The sequence below is a fragment of the Rhinolophus hipposideros genome (assembly GCF_964194185.1).
Source record: "Rhinolophus hipposideros genome assembly, chromosome: 19".
NCBI classification, from domain to species: Eukaryota; Metazoa; Chordata; class Mammalia; order Chiroptera; family Rhinolophidae; genus Rhinolophus; species Rhinolophus hipposideros.
The window spans coordinates 35,995,435-36,010,546 of record NC_138065.1 but is presented as its reverse complement, the minus strand read 5'-3'; the positions used below and the strand labels follow the sequence as shown (position 1 = coordinate 36,010,546).

Sequence of the window (15,112 nt, the reverse complement as noted above, 5' to 3'; positions counted from 1 at the left end):
TTTATTTTTGGAGAATCATCATGTGTCACTACTATCTATTCAAATAATGTATCACTACTATCTATTCAAATCAACAAATTTTAGAGAATGATACACTGTTAGTGAAATATGAAGCTAAGTTGTTTTTAAAATTATACGTATGCATTTCACTATAAGGAAAAATTAAGGAGGAAGAAAAGAGAAATGAGACAACACTATCAAAGTATTAGAAAAACCACAATTATGAAATAAATCTAAAGGTAAAACCTACTACATTTTGTCAGCAGTATCTTTAATAAAAGACAGAAACAGGAACTGAGAATTGAAAAAAATGCAAGTTAGAAGTATAGTATCTAAAATTTATATTCAATGAAAATAAATTTAATCTGTCATTTAAAAACTTCAATATTAAAATATGCATTTGATTTTAACCACATAAAATAAAAATGTAAACGTACAGTAGCCAAACTATTCAATGGAAATAATACAGATATCCTATCTAAATTGGTCAGAAGCCTTCATAATAAAATCTATTGCTATTTCTAGTGAGCATACTAAACCGCAATCCTTTAACATGGCACTGACTTTTTTTCGCAATGGATTGTGACAATAAGATAATGTAAATCCTACTTAATAGAATATAAAATGCAACAAAGTGTCCTGATAAGTCTCATGTCTTAATAGTATATCATGCTTAATATTTAAACATATTTTCTTGCATCTGATTCTTGTATTATAGAAGATCTGAATTAAAATCTTCATTAAAAAAAAATCTTCATTAAGTATCTCTTAACCAAATATAAACTATTCTTTTGTATTTTTCCCCCATGAAGAATTCCTACCACTGTAATTAAGGACTTGGTCTGGCAGAAACTGGCATCCAAGCTGTGGGGACTAACAGCTCTTCTAATAATGGGTGTATGGGTATGTGTGTAGAAAGAGTAACCATGTCTAGTAGCAGAGTATGCCTAATCAGGCACTTCACAACGTTCTTTCCCTAACCCTTGAACTGGACCATTTTCAATCATATATGTGTCAGCTAGGTCCAAGAGATGACTGATGTTCATAGGAAACGAGAGATATTTTTGTATAATGGTTAAGAGTACAACCATTATAGAGCCAGACCCCAAGTTTGAATCCCAGCTCTGCTACTTACTTAATTTACTTAATCTGTGCCTTAATTTAACTCATCTTTAAAAACAGGGATGATGAGAGTACCTACTTCAGAGTTGTTAAAAAATTAAATGAATAAATCTATATAAAGTGGCTGGCATATGGTAAACATTATATAAGACTTATTATTACTAGTATACGCTTATTGAAAACCAGTTTTTTCTTAAATTCTCTTCTTTCTTTATTCTGAAAGGGCTTCTCACATTATCAAATAAAAATGTAAATGAATAAAACCTCATGGGGTACAAACACAAACGGCTGATGTCCCTTCTCAAAACACTTTGAAAATGAGATTGAATAGCTAAAATGACCTTTTCATTTTTCTGACAACTCAGACCTGATTCCTCTTCGATAAAAGAATAGGAGAAAGTAACTTGTATTATTAAAAACAATTTACCCTCCAGGATGCTTTGCATCCAATAAAGTTTCACCCTTTCCATCATAAAAGTAGAAATACATGAAGATATTTAAAGGACATGAACCCAATGTTTATTTTGCTTTCATCTGCTACAATATTTAAGATTATACCTCGAAACTGTATGATATTCAGAAGCAATACTGAAAATCACACTTCAGTCACAAACAAAATAACCCCGCCTTAGAAGTATCCTATCTTCTGAATGGATTAAAAAACAACAAACTAAAACCTAGATAGCAAGCTACTACAATTTTAATAGTAGCATGATAGTTCTGAAAATAAAATTATTGAACACTTTTCAGAAGTATCAAATGAAATATTTAAGTTTAATTCCTTTGAAATCTTGTATATCTCCTTAACTGCATGCAGTTGGTAAAGTACATTTATGAAACCAATTAGGGAAAACCAACAACTATAAAACAAAAGTACAGTCAGCCCTCTGTATCCACAGGTTCCACATCTATAGATTCAACCAACCGAGGGACAGAAAACACCCCCAAAAATAATTGTTATGTTGTTGGGGACATGTAGCATGTAGTTAGGCCTACGATGGTTGTGTATATACTAAACACGTACAGGTTTTTTTTTTCCCTCATCATCATTCCCTAAACAATGTAACTATTTACACAGCATTTACATTGTATTGTATTAGATATTATAAGTAATCTAGAGATGATTTAAAGTATACAGGAGGATGTGCGTAGGTTATAGGCAAATACTGTATTTTATATGAACATCTGCAGATTTTAGTAACATAAGGGGTCCTGGAACCAATCCTCCGTGAATACCAAGGGATGACTGTGTAATTTTGATAAGGTTAAGGTTTCTATACCAGCAAATTTCAAAATATGTACATAAAGTTTATTTTTTTTCAGATTTCCTTTAAGACATTTAAAATAAGGACATTGATAGAAATCATGGAACAAATATTCTATATAAAGAACCTAAAGAATATTAAGATACTCCAAATATTTTTTAAAATTCTATCATTTATAAACTAGGCTCTGAATTATATACTTAACTCACCAGCTTCACACTGGGATAAACAGAGACTTTCCAAGGGGTACATAAGCATGAATAAGTTTGATGGGAATCAATTTTCAGCCCTTGAATTTCCCTATGTTCTTTCCCAAGTACATCTGCCTAAGAACTCATGTTCAGTCTAAGCTATCTGCTCCTTCTACTTCTGACCTTTTTCTTCCTAAATACCCTTCTCACTGAAATAAAAAGGAAGATTTCTCACCCATCCCAAATCTTTTAAAAGCATTCTGCCCCAAATACTAAAACTTCTATAGTGCCAAAGGCTATCAGCAAAGCCCTCCTTTACTCAAGGAACCAGGACTGTTAGAATTTTAATCAATTATACATTAATTGTAATAACTCAAGCCAGAAGAGATTTAACATTTAGAACCTAATGTTCACAAGAATACATATTATGGTGGTGGAGAAACTGGATAGGTGATCAATAAAGCACTTTCAAACACAAAAATATATAAAAGTCTGTGGGGAAAATGCATGGAAATGACTTCAAAGACAAAAAGGAACAATGTAAACCTTCACACTGTTAGGAGCTTGTTTATGTATTTTATAAAATAGGTACCACCATATTACTCTAGTATTTATATTTAATTGGATGCATTCAAAATAAGGATAAACAGCTTTATTAACACTTTATTTCAAAGTGTTAATATTTTCAATACACTGGAGATTACATTTCTCAACTATTTAAACTCAGTGGCAAATAACAGAAGTCAACTTGAAAACATGTGAGAATCTTTTTTCAAAATTCTTTTAGGGGTGTGTATGCAAGCAAATTGTTTTGAAGAACACTTCTTAATATATATTAATTTTCACTTAATCTTATGATATAGTTAAACATTATCCCCCTTTTACAAATGAGGAAACTAAGGCCTGGACATGTCAGTTAGTTCACCCAAGGTCACTATGCCATCTTAGCTAAAAGGCATATGATAAGAAGTGAGATACTTAATAACCACACAAAACTGCTCCTCATGACATAAGTATAGACAGTAGGCACTAAATAAAAGTTGTGAAGAGCCAGTAAAGAATAAAAAAAAAAAACACAAAGAAACCTAAAAAAATAATCAGAAATTCACTTAGTAAATTTTTATAAGGCATTCTTAGCAATGGCTCGTTAATAATATAAACTGAATTTGGCAATTAAGTTGGGCAATTCTAATTTAAATCTCAATTTTTCTCATATTTCCTAAAAGTCAGTTTAACAATTTATTGTGTTCAACATCTATCATCATCATCTCCTCCAATAAAAATACCCTCCACACACACACACACACACACACACACAAATTCCCTTTAATTGTCCTACATTCTGATCATGGTAATCCTGGCACCTAAGGAATTTTTCTTCCAAACAACTTGGATGGCTATGGGTGAACAAGCTCTATGAAGACAGACTGAGTGGTTTATGAGGCTAAAGAAAATAGTATGTAAAAGAAAAGGAGAGAGAAGAGCTGACCATATCTCAATTTCTACCATTAATTAATATCTTTTTTCTTTTATCTTTTCCAAAGAAATATGCTTAAAGTCTCAATTATATTGAATTGATGGGAAGTAAAAACTTCATACAACAGTGTAACATTTAGAATAAAATAAAACAGTGGTACTATCTTGAATTGCATAGAGGCTCAATACTTCCTTGTAAAAAGTGTCTAATAATTGATAATCTACATCTGTTTGACAAGATTTGCCTGTAACAGCTAAAGACAACTAACTACACAGGTTGGTTAGGGGTCTTGTGTTTAAGAGCCAAATGACCTAAATTTAACTGGTAACTGGTTTTGGTCCTTAAGTTCAGTATTCTTCTACAAAAGATTAAGGAGAAAATTAATAAGTGAATTTAAAGAATGTGACATTTATCCTTATCCTAATAAAGAATATCAATCAGTCTGAGTAAGTAAATTGAAAATATAACTTTAAAAAATAGTAATATTTCAGTAACTTTTTTCACACAAATATTCTATTTAGTTTCAAAATAAGCAAACTATGATCAAGGAAATTGGATAATCCAAATAGTGGCGATGCGAAACCACCTAAGAAGTATTCTGCACTTTTAATGAATTATTTTTCAATTCTGAAATTTGTTCCAGTATTTATCATGAAACAAAAAATGCTTTATAGTGATCAGGACATGGTGTGTAAATCTGTCCCAGCATGAAGTCTGGCTGTTAAACACAGGACCCTTAATCAACCTGGGTATAGTTGCCTATGAAACATAAACCTAACTAACGGAGTGGGGGGTGGAGGGGAAGGTAGGTTATGTTTATTAACCTCTGAAATAATTCTGGCTGCTGAGTTCTAATTTGGAAATAAGTTTATCAATTCCCCAAAAGCAGAGTCCCAATGAAAGACCCAAATGAGAAACGTATAAATGTATGTGGAATCATTCTTAATTATGAAATTCAATCTTTACTGAATAACTGTGCAGTCATGTAATCCTGGCAAGAATTTTATGAAATATTTTTTATTTCCATTTTACAGCTAAGAAATCGAGGGTCAGGGAAGGCTAGTGACTTGGTCAGAGCACAAAGATAAAAGAGCTGGGAACTGAATTCAATCTATCTTAAGCCAAAGCAAGTTCTTTCCAAATGTCAACCTAAAACCTGAGGTGGCACAATAATGTGTGAAAGTGCCATTCACCTACTAAGTACATCAGAGAAAATTAGTTTCACAAAACATTTTCAATTATTTGAAGCCCACCAGTACACACACTGACGTCTTTTAAGTAAAATATATTATGTATTAACCACCATGTCACTTAGAATGCAATTAGATCGTTAGCACTTTTGTACGGTTGTTTTTACCTACTGAAAAATAGCCTGCACTAACAATCCTTTTAACACTCATTATTTTATCCTCTCCCTTGGAATAGGAATTGCTGCTACCTAAAACTCTTTAAATGGTCGGTGAATATCATTTTGCACTGCTGTAATGGGCAGGAGAGGAATGAAAATACCCATCCATAGTCTATACTCAAATAAACATGCTTTTCCCCTCCGCCAAGAAAAATACAAGCAAGCCTTATTAATATCTAATACAGAATTCAAGAATCCCAATACAGAGGCAACGTTATTATGAGCGAGCAATGGGCAAAAAACTGACCAAGTAAGAAGGAAAAACCCAGCCCCTTCCAAGTCTGTCCAAAGCCTGAACTGAAGAGGGTCTGGGTGGGGTGGGGAGAAGGAAACACGCTCCACTCCGAGAGGCTCCAGCAAGGGCGCCTCCATATGCGGAACTCTCGCCCAATCCCCGTCCAGGCTGAAATCCCGTGACCGCCAGGGAGCCTGTTTGGAGAAAAGTAGACAGGGAGCCCGCAAGCTGGGTTGGCAGAGGACACTGGAACCTGGCTGCTCGGGGAGAAAATGTCTCCTTGGCAGCTGCCGCCACTGTCCTGTGGTCTGACTTCCCAGGGCTGGCTCGAGAGCGAGGTGTGCCTCTGGCTTCTCCCCACCCTTCCCCCATCCCTTTCTCTCCCTGGCTCCCAGACTCCGCTGAGCTGTCGTGAGCAAAGCCACACCACCTAGCCAAAAAGAAAGAAAAAAGAAAATCCCGGGTGCGCGCGGGTCGGGCAGGGCTCGCCCCGGGCTTCGGCCGGTGACAGCAGTCCGGGCATCCGCCGCCCTGCCAGAGCGCGGCCCTCCGCTCCTGGGGGCCGGTGGAGTGGCAACTGACATTGGCATGGGTCTTCCACACACACACAGCCCGCACAGCCTCTCCTTCAGCCCGCGGCCCCGCAGCCGCTCCTCCCCCGGCCGCGGACCTCCAATTCGCCGAGGGCCGTCTCCCTCTGCTCTCCCCGACCTCGCCCCGGGCCCAGGGGGCAGAAGGGCGATGCCACCAGCAGGCAAGTGGCCTCCAAAGGAACCATGTTAACCTTGCAATGCACACATCTGCCCACACGCCCTGTGTCACAGCCCTGCCAAGCCTGACAGCCTCCCCGCCAGAGATGCCTGCCCATCCGAGCCCCGCATCCCCTCCCAAACGCACACCCGGACCCCTACCCCGCCCGCCCTCTACCCTTTCCACCCTAAACCAATCCCAGAAAAGGGGAAACAGAATTTTTGCCTAAGCAAATATATCTACCTGGATCAAATTCAGGGATCCGGGCTTGGTATTCAGCTCCGACTCTCATCCCAACATCTGCAAAGCAATGTCAAAAAAAAAAAAAAAGAAAGAAAGAAAAAAAAGAAAAAGGAAACAAAAAAGAAATGAAAGAAAAAAGAAAAAGAGACACTTAATAAAATATAAAAATTGCTAGAAAGAGGAAAGGAGCGACGGGTGGCTGGGAAGATATTAACTCAGGGCACTCCAAGAGATGGCAGCGGATGGGGGCGGGGAGCGGGGGGGGGCGAGGGCGGAGGATCGGGCGAGGGCGGAGGGACGGGGGTCGCGGGGGTGCTGCTGCACTGCACCGGGAGTTCGCGGCTACCGCAGCGCCCGGGCTCCGAGGGGAGGGAGGGCGGGAGCGCGGCGAGGGGAGGGGGCTGGGGGAGGGGAGGAGGGAGGGGGGCAGGCGGGCTGGCGGGGAGGAGTTGGAGGCTACCACCGTGCTCGTCGTCGCTGCTGCAGCCGCTCTCGGGCTCGGAGAAGTGCAGCCCGCCGTTGGTGGACGAGGCGCCGCTGCCACCGCCGCCTGCCGGGTTCTTGGCGCTGCCGTTGGCCGATCGGTTCTTGCCCAGTAACTCCGGCCCTTTCTCCATCATGCCGGGCATGGTAGAAGAGGGGAGGGGGGAAAGGTGAGGGCAAGAGGTAGGCGTTCAGGGTGAAGGGGGAGATGGCTTACGAGTGCGGGCGGGAGGGAAAGGAGGAGGAGGAGGAGACGGCGGCAGAGGAGGAGGAGGAGGGTGTTAATATGGAGCCGCCATCACCGCCCCGGTCCGGCAGCAGCGCAGCCGCCTCACAACAACCCGCCCCGGCCCCGCCTCCCTCCCCTCCTCCCGCCGCCCGCCGCCCGCCCCGCGCAGTGCCGGACGCCGGGCTCGGCCGAGCCGCGCTCTCCTCCGCCGCCGGTATCACTCCGCCCCGCAGGGAGGTTCCGGCCGCTGGGGGGAGGGCGCAGGGTGCGGGGGGCAGGGGAGCGCCGATGGCCGGCAGGCGGGCCCCCCCCCACCGAGCACCAGCGAGCTCGCCGCCGAGGCGCGGCCGCCGCGCGGGCGTCCTTCCCAGGGGGCGCTGTGGAGCGCGGGCGGAGGCCCGGGGCCGCGGGACTCTTTGCCCTCTCGGAGCGGAAGGAACGCGGCCGCGGGGGCCAGGCCGGCGCGCCCCGAGGCGCCCGAGGCCGGAGCGCCGCCCCCCTTTCTCCGAGGGGGTGGTGGGGCCTGCGGGCCCGGTGGGAGCGCGGGCCTCTTCGGGTTGGCGGCGGCGGGCTGCCCGGCCACAGGGCTTCCCCGCCGGCCTCGTGCTGCTGTCTCGTCCCGGCTGGCGGTGGAGTCGGGCCGTGCGAGCGGGGCGGCCTTCGGGGGCCCAGGCCCAGCCGCCGCAGAAGTAGACTCGGTCATCATTATCCGGACGCTGCAATTTTGGTTTCCAAATATCTGAGCCGGGGCCTGACTCCCTAAAGAGACCGAGGGTACCTGGTTCAGTTTCCAGGCCCGAGCGATGCCGCTGTGTTTTCCTAAAAGGTTGTTTTGTTTGTTTTTAAACCTTTCCCCCCATTTGCCTCTTACTTTTTTTTTTTTTTTTTTTTTCTTTTCGGTGTTGCTGTTTCATTCGTTAGGGAGTGCTGTCAGTGGTGAGATAAAATGAGGACAGTGCCCTTGCCCGCTTGGCGCCTACCCAGCCTCTGCCGACCGGGGAGGCGTGGAGCAGACCTATGGAGAGGGCGGAGTCCTCCAGGAGGTGAGGCCAGAGCTGCAATCTGGCAGGCTTTCCATCCTGGCAGGAGATGTGCTCTGTAATGCTTCTCTGAATTGCATGAGGCAGAAGGAATGGGGAGCTGAGTTTTTCGTTCACCAGATTTGAGGAGGTCTGCTGTGTGCCAGGCTGCCTGGCATGGGGGGCTATGTATGGTTTTCTTCTTTTTAAAATGTTCTCACGAGTAGGCAGAAGCGAGGACTTGCTGTGAGCATCTAGTATGCAGTTGTATGCAGGATAGTATTTTGGGTCAATAGCGAGGTATTTTCCATACATTTTAGGTCAACGCAGAATGGAGCAAACCTGCAATAAGCTGCTCTGACCACAGCAAACCGTTCACTGAAATAACACACATAAAGCAGAAATGTCTCAATCAGGACATGAGCCAAAAAAAGCCTGGGGAATCAGTATTTGGCAGGGTCCCTGTCTAAAGGGGAAAATCTCGTGAGCAGGTACAAAAGCTGTCTGGTTCTGGTAATAGAGATAATTTCATCTATCAAAGCTTGGTGTAATTCCATTCAATATTTAAATCGTACCACCAGACCTTTTATTCTATTACTTTTTAAAACAAATACAGCTCTGAATATTATTTTAATTCACATATACTTTTTCTACAAGGAGAGAGCATCCTGGCCAAATGAGATGAATAACCATTTCCCTGACAGTTGTATTTTTCACTGTAAATTAATACATTGGTATCAATAGGCCTTGAATTGGTTTCCCAACAGTTAACAGGACAGTATAGAAAGAGAAAAGACTCAACTGATGGCTCACTGGTGCCAATTCTACACCAACAGGAATCCCCAATTTGGGGTGCAGTAAAGAGGGAAACTACTCAGTGGAAACAGCTACAGCATATATGCAATGTATATTGGTTTTATAATACCACATAATTTGGTTTTTATACATAAGCTTCTCTAATGAACATGATTCAGCATCTCAGGTCCTGTAATACAAAGGCCAGACTCTGAACTGAGTGAATTCACAAAGAAGCCTCTTGGCCTGCCAGCTTTCTAATACCACAACTTTGTAACACCTTCCAACTACTTTTCTACAGAAAGCAATTCATGAATATAGATCATGAACCAAAACATTGTGAAGATCGGGGGACTTTCATAATATTATTCATAAAACCCTTAAAGAAATTACGTGCTTTTCTTGAGTACAGCAAAGAGTACAGAGCAAGGAAGAACGTATTTCACTCTTGGGAGAGGAACCTCAGGGAGGAGGCTGGGTTATGGCATTTTAAAAAGGAAAGCAAGCTTCTATTTTGCTTGTGGAGAAAAGGAAAGCACCTGAAACTGACCTGATTCTGAAGAATAGGCCTTACATTGATTTCCCAACAGTTAACAGGACAGTATAGAAAGAGAAAAGACTCAACTGATGGTTGTTGGTGCCAATTCTACACCAACAGGAATCCCCAATTGGTGCAGTGAAGAGGGAAACTTTATTCAGTTGAAACATGCAGTATGGCTGTGAGAACAGCACAGCTATAAAACAGCTTAATAGTGTTACCGCTAAACTATGAAGCAGCATGGCTGCCAGGCAGCACTGGGGTCAGGCCCCTCTCGGGCTAGACTGCTTTGCTCCTCTGCTCCGCTCTGCTCCAGGTAAGGGAAATACAGTCTTTAGTGGAAAGGGAAAGTGCATTCTGTCGCCTTGAGGGGAGCTGACATACAGAGGTTCCTGTCTCTGGTTCCTGATTGGTCTGTCCTCACGCAAATGAGGACTCAAAATCCTTCTAGTTTGGCCCAGAATGGAGCTGCTCTGATTTTAGGGGAAGATGCTGATGGGGATATAGCTGTGTAGCTCCAATTGGACAGGGAAAGCTGGGGCATCATCTTTGGGACACCATCCAGCCCATACCACCTGTGTATAGCTGTGTAGCTCCAATTGGACAGGGAAAGCTTCAGTCCTATTGGTTGAAATACTATTCCAAGAACTCCTTTATAAGGGCAGGTTCAGATGGCAGGAACAAAGTGGAGACCCGCAGTTCAGTGCAAGCTTCTCCCTAAAGTGCGGTTTATGTGACAGGCCACTTAGAAATGTCTGCTAGGCTCTGTTTTTAAAAATTTGAGCCCAGTTAGCACAAGAAGTCCTTGGTACGTATCTTCTTAGGGTTCACAAGACCTAAGGAGAAAATACTGGGAACGTCTGTAAGGGGTTAAAGGAAGTAAAGAATCTGGATAAGGAGGAAGAAAGCTTTAAGAAAGGGTTAATAAACAATGTCCAACGATATCGTCATGAGAAGGGTTGAAGAAAAGGCCTTTGCATTTGTCAACTAGAAGGATGTGTTATTTTGTTTGGCTGCTTTAATACTGTATTTCTTACTTTTTCTTTTTACTATGTGTATTTTAAATTTGGAAAAGATAATACAGTCTTATAGTTCCAAAATCAAAAGCTGTAAGAGGATATACTTCACTGTGGTACTGGACATCCAGCAATTACAAAAAGGCAAGGAAAAATGTATGAGGATTGGGAAGAAATATATAAATCTGTTATTTTGAGAAACCGTGAGAATCGATATATAAAATCATAATAATCTATAAACTTAAGTGAATTTAGCAAGTTGCTGGATATAGTCAGCATATAAAGATCAATTATATTTTTATATACTGGCCCTGAACAATTAGAAAATGAATTAAATAAAAGTGATACCATGTATAAATGCACCAGAAATATCAAATACCTAGTGTATTAGTTTCTTATGGCTGCTGTAACAGATTACCACAAACTCAGTGGCTTAAAAGAAATTTAAAAAATTTAAAATCAAAATTCTGGCGACCAGAAGTTTGAAATCAAGTTGTCAGTAGGGCCGCGCTTCTTCCAGAGGTTCTAGGGAAGACTCTGTGCCTTGCCTTTTCCAGTTTTGGATGTCTGCTGGCATTCCTTGGCTAGAAACCACTGCAACCATCATTCCAGTCTCTGCCTCCATCTTCATGTTGCCTTTCTCTGTATTTATCAAATGTCCCTCTTCCTCTATCACATAAAGACACTGTGATGGCATTTAGGGCCCACCTAGATAATCCAGGATTATCTCCAGGTTTCAAGATAGTAACTTAATCACATCTGCAAAGACCCTTTTTCCAAATAAGGTAACATTTACAGGTTCCAGGGTTTAGGGCCTGACATTTTTGGGACACCATCCAGCCCATACCACCTAAGAATAAATTTCAATGAAAGGTGTGTGGTCTAAGAACACTATACTGAGTATTATATTATTGAGAGAAATTAGAGAAGACCCAGGTAACTGGACAGATATACTATGCACGTAGGTCAGAAGACTCAATATTGTAAAAAATGTCAGTTCTCTCCAAATCTGTAGATTTGGTCTAATCCCTGTTAGAATCCCAGCAGGTATGTGTGTGTGTAAATTGACAAACTGATTCTAAAACTCATGTGGAAATTCAAAACACCAAGAATAGTCAAGACAATCTACAAGAACAAAATTGGAAGATTTATACTACCAGATATTAGGAAGTAGACCAATGGAACTGAATAGAGTTCCCAAACAGGTGCTTAAGTGAACATTTTATTTATACAAAAGTGACACTAGTAATGTAGAGAGAAAAAATGGATGTTTCAATAAATGGTGTTAAGTCAATTGAATATTCATGTGCAAAACAAAAATAATGCCTACTTATGAGTTATTATCTTTATAACTTTGGAAAGTCCAATATGTCTTAAATGGCATAAAAGTGCAGATTATAATGGAAAATATTGAGCATTTCAGGTACAGAAAATAGTATGAGAAATGCAAAGAATCTTGAATTATCACGTTATGTCAGTAAACTACAAATACCGTGTTTCCCTGAAAATAAGACCTAGCCGGACAATCAGCTCTAATGCATCTTTTGGAGCAAAAATTAATATAAGACCCAGTCTTATATTAGACCCGATCTTATAGTAAAATAAGACCGGGTCTTATATGATATAATAATAATATAATAATTTTTGCTCCAAAAGATGCATTAGAGCTGATTGTCCGGCTAGGTCTTATTTTAGGGAAAACACAGTAGTTTTGTATTCCTGGAGCATGAAGTCAACTCAGAATGAAGCTGGAGAGGTAGGCAAGGGCTGAACTACATAAAGTCCTTTCCTTTATAGCAGTCAAAAAGTTAAGCAATTTATAGATAATGGAAAAGAACCTGAGGGATCTAAGCAAGAGAGTGACTTGGTTTAAATGGTATTTTAGATGGAAATTGAATTTGGCAAAGAAATGCATTAGAACACTGTTGAAATAGTCAAGAAATAAGGCTTAAATTATGGCAATGGTAGCAAGGATAGAAGCTGGGATAGATGTAAACATTTAGTAGGTAAAATGAGCAAAATTTGGGAATTGACTGAATATGGAAAGGAAAAGGGAAGAGCGGAGTGTAACTGATGGCAGGATGTCTTTATGGGTGATCAGCGTCAACAACTGTGGTGGTAAATACTGTAGACTTACCAGTTTGAAGGGCAAGGAAGATGAATTCATTTCTAGATACTGGATTCTCCATGGAGAGAGAGCCAGCATGCAGTTGGATATACAAGACTGGAGAAAGGGATCTGTTACCAGTTGATTGTAGCTAACTAAGGTCATGAGACCTAACTGGATCACACAGGAAGAGCATGTATAACGGAAAGTGTAGTATAATGAGCTGAGAATGACAAGCAGAGGAACTCCAACATAGAAAGGCCACAAAGAGGAAAAGAAATCCATAACAGAGTAAGACAAAAACAGAATAGGAAGACTACTAGGAGAATGGAACTTACTGAAACCAAAGGTATAGGGAGATCCAAATAGAAACAGGATCACCAGGGCAGCAGAGAAGTCCGGTAAGATACGGCTTAAGTGTGTGCAAGTAAGAGGTCATGGAACGATATCGGTAAGAGCGTTTTATGATGGGATGATGGGCTGAAGAGCCAAACTGCAGTGGATTGAAAAGTGAAGAAATAAGGAAATGGGAACAAGCAATATGAACCTACTCCAGAAATATATGGATAAGAACAGCAAATAAAACAAGGGACTAGTGTCTCGAAGCAAAGTAATTATAGAGTTACAGGCAAGAGTATGTATACTTACAATATTTCAAAAGTTGAAGTACCAAATGCTGCTTTCCCCCATTATTAGGTAGATAATTTAAGGTTGCTAAGGGAAAAAGAATAAAACTTATCTGCGTCCCTGTACATAGTTGATGCTTAATAACTATTTGCTGAATTGAATAAAATTTTCTGAATTCTAAATTTAATTTTTGAAGAATTTTTTCTGTACTAAAATGTTTGCCATCTTTGTTTTTTTAAATGTTAATGCTGTTGTCAGTTTTTAGCTTTTAAACCAACACGCACACACGCACACAATGTGACATTTTCAAAAAGAATGAAGCATATCTACTTACGCCAATATAGAACAATCTTAGTATTTTAAGTGAAAAAGTCAATGTGCAAATAGTTAACACAGCATTCATGTGTGTGTGTGTGTGTGTGAGTGTGTGTGTGTGTTAGTCTGCTTAGGCTGCTATAACAAATTACCATAGACTGGTTGGCTTATCAACAGCAGAAGTTTATTACTCATGGTTCTGGAGGCTGGAAGTCCAAGATCAGGGTGCTAGCATGGTTGGGTGAGGGCCTCCTTTCAGGTTGCAGACTTTTCCTTATAGAACTTCGTGTGGTGTAAGGGGCTAGGGATCTCTTTGGAGCCTCTTTTATAAAGGACTGATCTCATTCATGAAATTCCACCCTCATGATTTAAGCACATCCCAACATCCCACCTACTAATATCATTACCTTTGAGGGTTAAGATTTCACTGTATGACTTTGCGTGGGACACAAACATTCAAACCATAGTAGTATGTATGCATCTCCTTTCTAACATGCACACATAAAAACATATGTCGCTGCCTATACATGAGAATATTTCTGAGAGCGTACACAGGAACTGTTTTCCTCTGGGGAGGGGAGTGTCAGAGTCTGGGATGGAAAGAGGACTTCATCTGCCTGAGGATTCCTTTGCATGGTTGGACTCTCATCATGTCTGTGTGTTACTGTTTTGAGGAAATGTTTAAAGTATCAACTAATAGACAAAACACAGATACTTAATGTTAAAAAATAACATTAAAATAATGTAAAAGTAAAGTTACAGCTAACAGAAGTTGGGAAGTAGAATGGGATAAGAAAGATGCAAAGAGAATAGAGGTGTTTTTCTCATTTTATAAAAGACAAAAATTTAAACAGCTTTAGTTGTGGACTAACCTTGATTCACCAACTACACTAGGCACCCAGGAAGGACCTCACCAGAAGTCCTGTTTTATTCTTTTATCTAGACAAATAATGAGTTTCTTTATGACACAATTATGCTGAAGAATTTATCGATTTGCTCTTTGGTTCTGCTTCATTATTACTTTAGAAGTAAGTGTCTGTCTCAGAATAAGTTTAACTCTGAAACGGAGTCAGGTAATGCTGAGGGGCACGGCCAGGAGGCTGCCCAACATGAGTCGCTCATGTAGGGCTCAGTCTGGTGGGGACAGCCCACGTGTATTTACAGTAAGACAAGGAGCTCTTGTGTTTTTGTTTGGTTTTTTAGAGCCATTAGTCCTCAAGGCGGAACAATCACAAGAGCATGTTAGAGGTCTGGTAATCCCCTCTTCACCCTCTAGAACATTACCATTTCTG

At 41.0% G+C, this 15,112-nt stretch overlaps 1 protein-coding gene across 12 annotated transcripts in view; it reads right to left on the bottom strand.

The window, feature by feature from the left end:
* The window catches only part of RCOR3 (REST corepressor 3), a 48,918-nt gene extending 41,390 nt beyond the window's left edge, over window positions 1–7,528 (bottom strand). For 7 of the 12 annotated variants that reach the window (XR_013991796.1, XR_013991797.1, XR_013991798.1 and 4 more), the window contains exons 1-2: window positions 7,152–7,517; window positions 6,692–6,748 (exon numbers count right to left, since the gene is read on the bottom strand). Coding sequence is in view for 7 of the 12 variants with exons in the window: in XM_081026799.1 (XP_080882925.1) it covers window positions 6,692–6,748; window positions 7,152–7,320 (226 nt within the window). In the remaining 5 variants the exon portion in view is untranslated. Of the gene's footprint in view, window positions 1–6,691; window positions 6,749–7,151 lie in introns of all 12 variants that reach the window. The other 5 variants (XM_081026803.1, XM_081026805.1, XR_013991799.1 and 2 more) reach the window with 4 other exon arrangements.
* Between the last annotated feature and the right edge of the window lie 7,584 nt (window positions 7,529–15,112).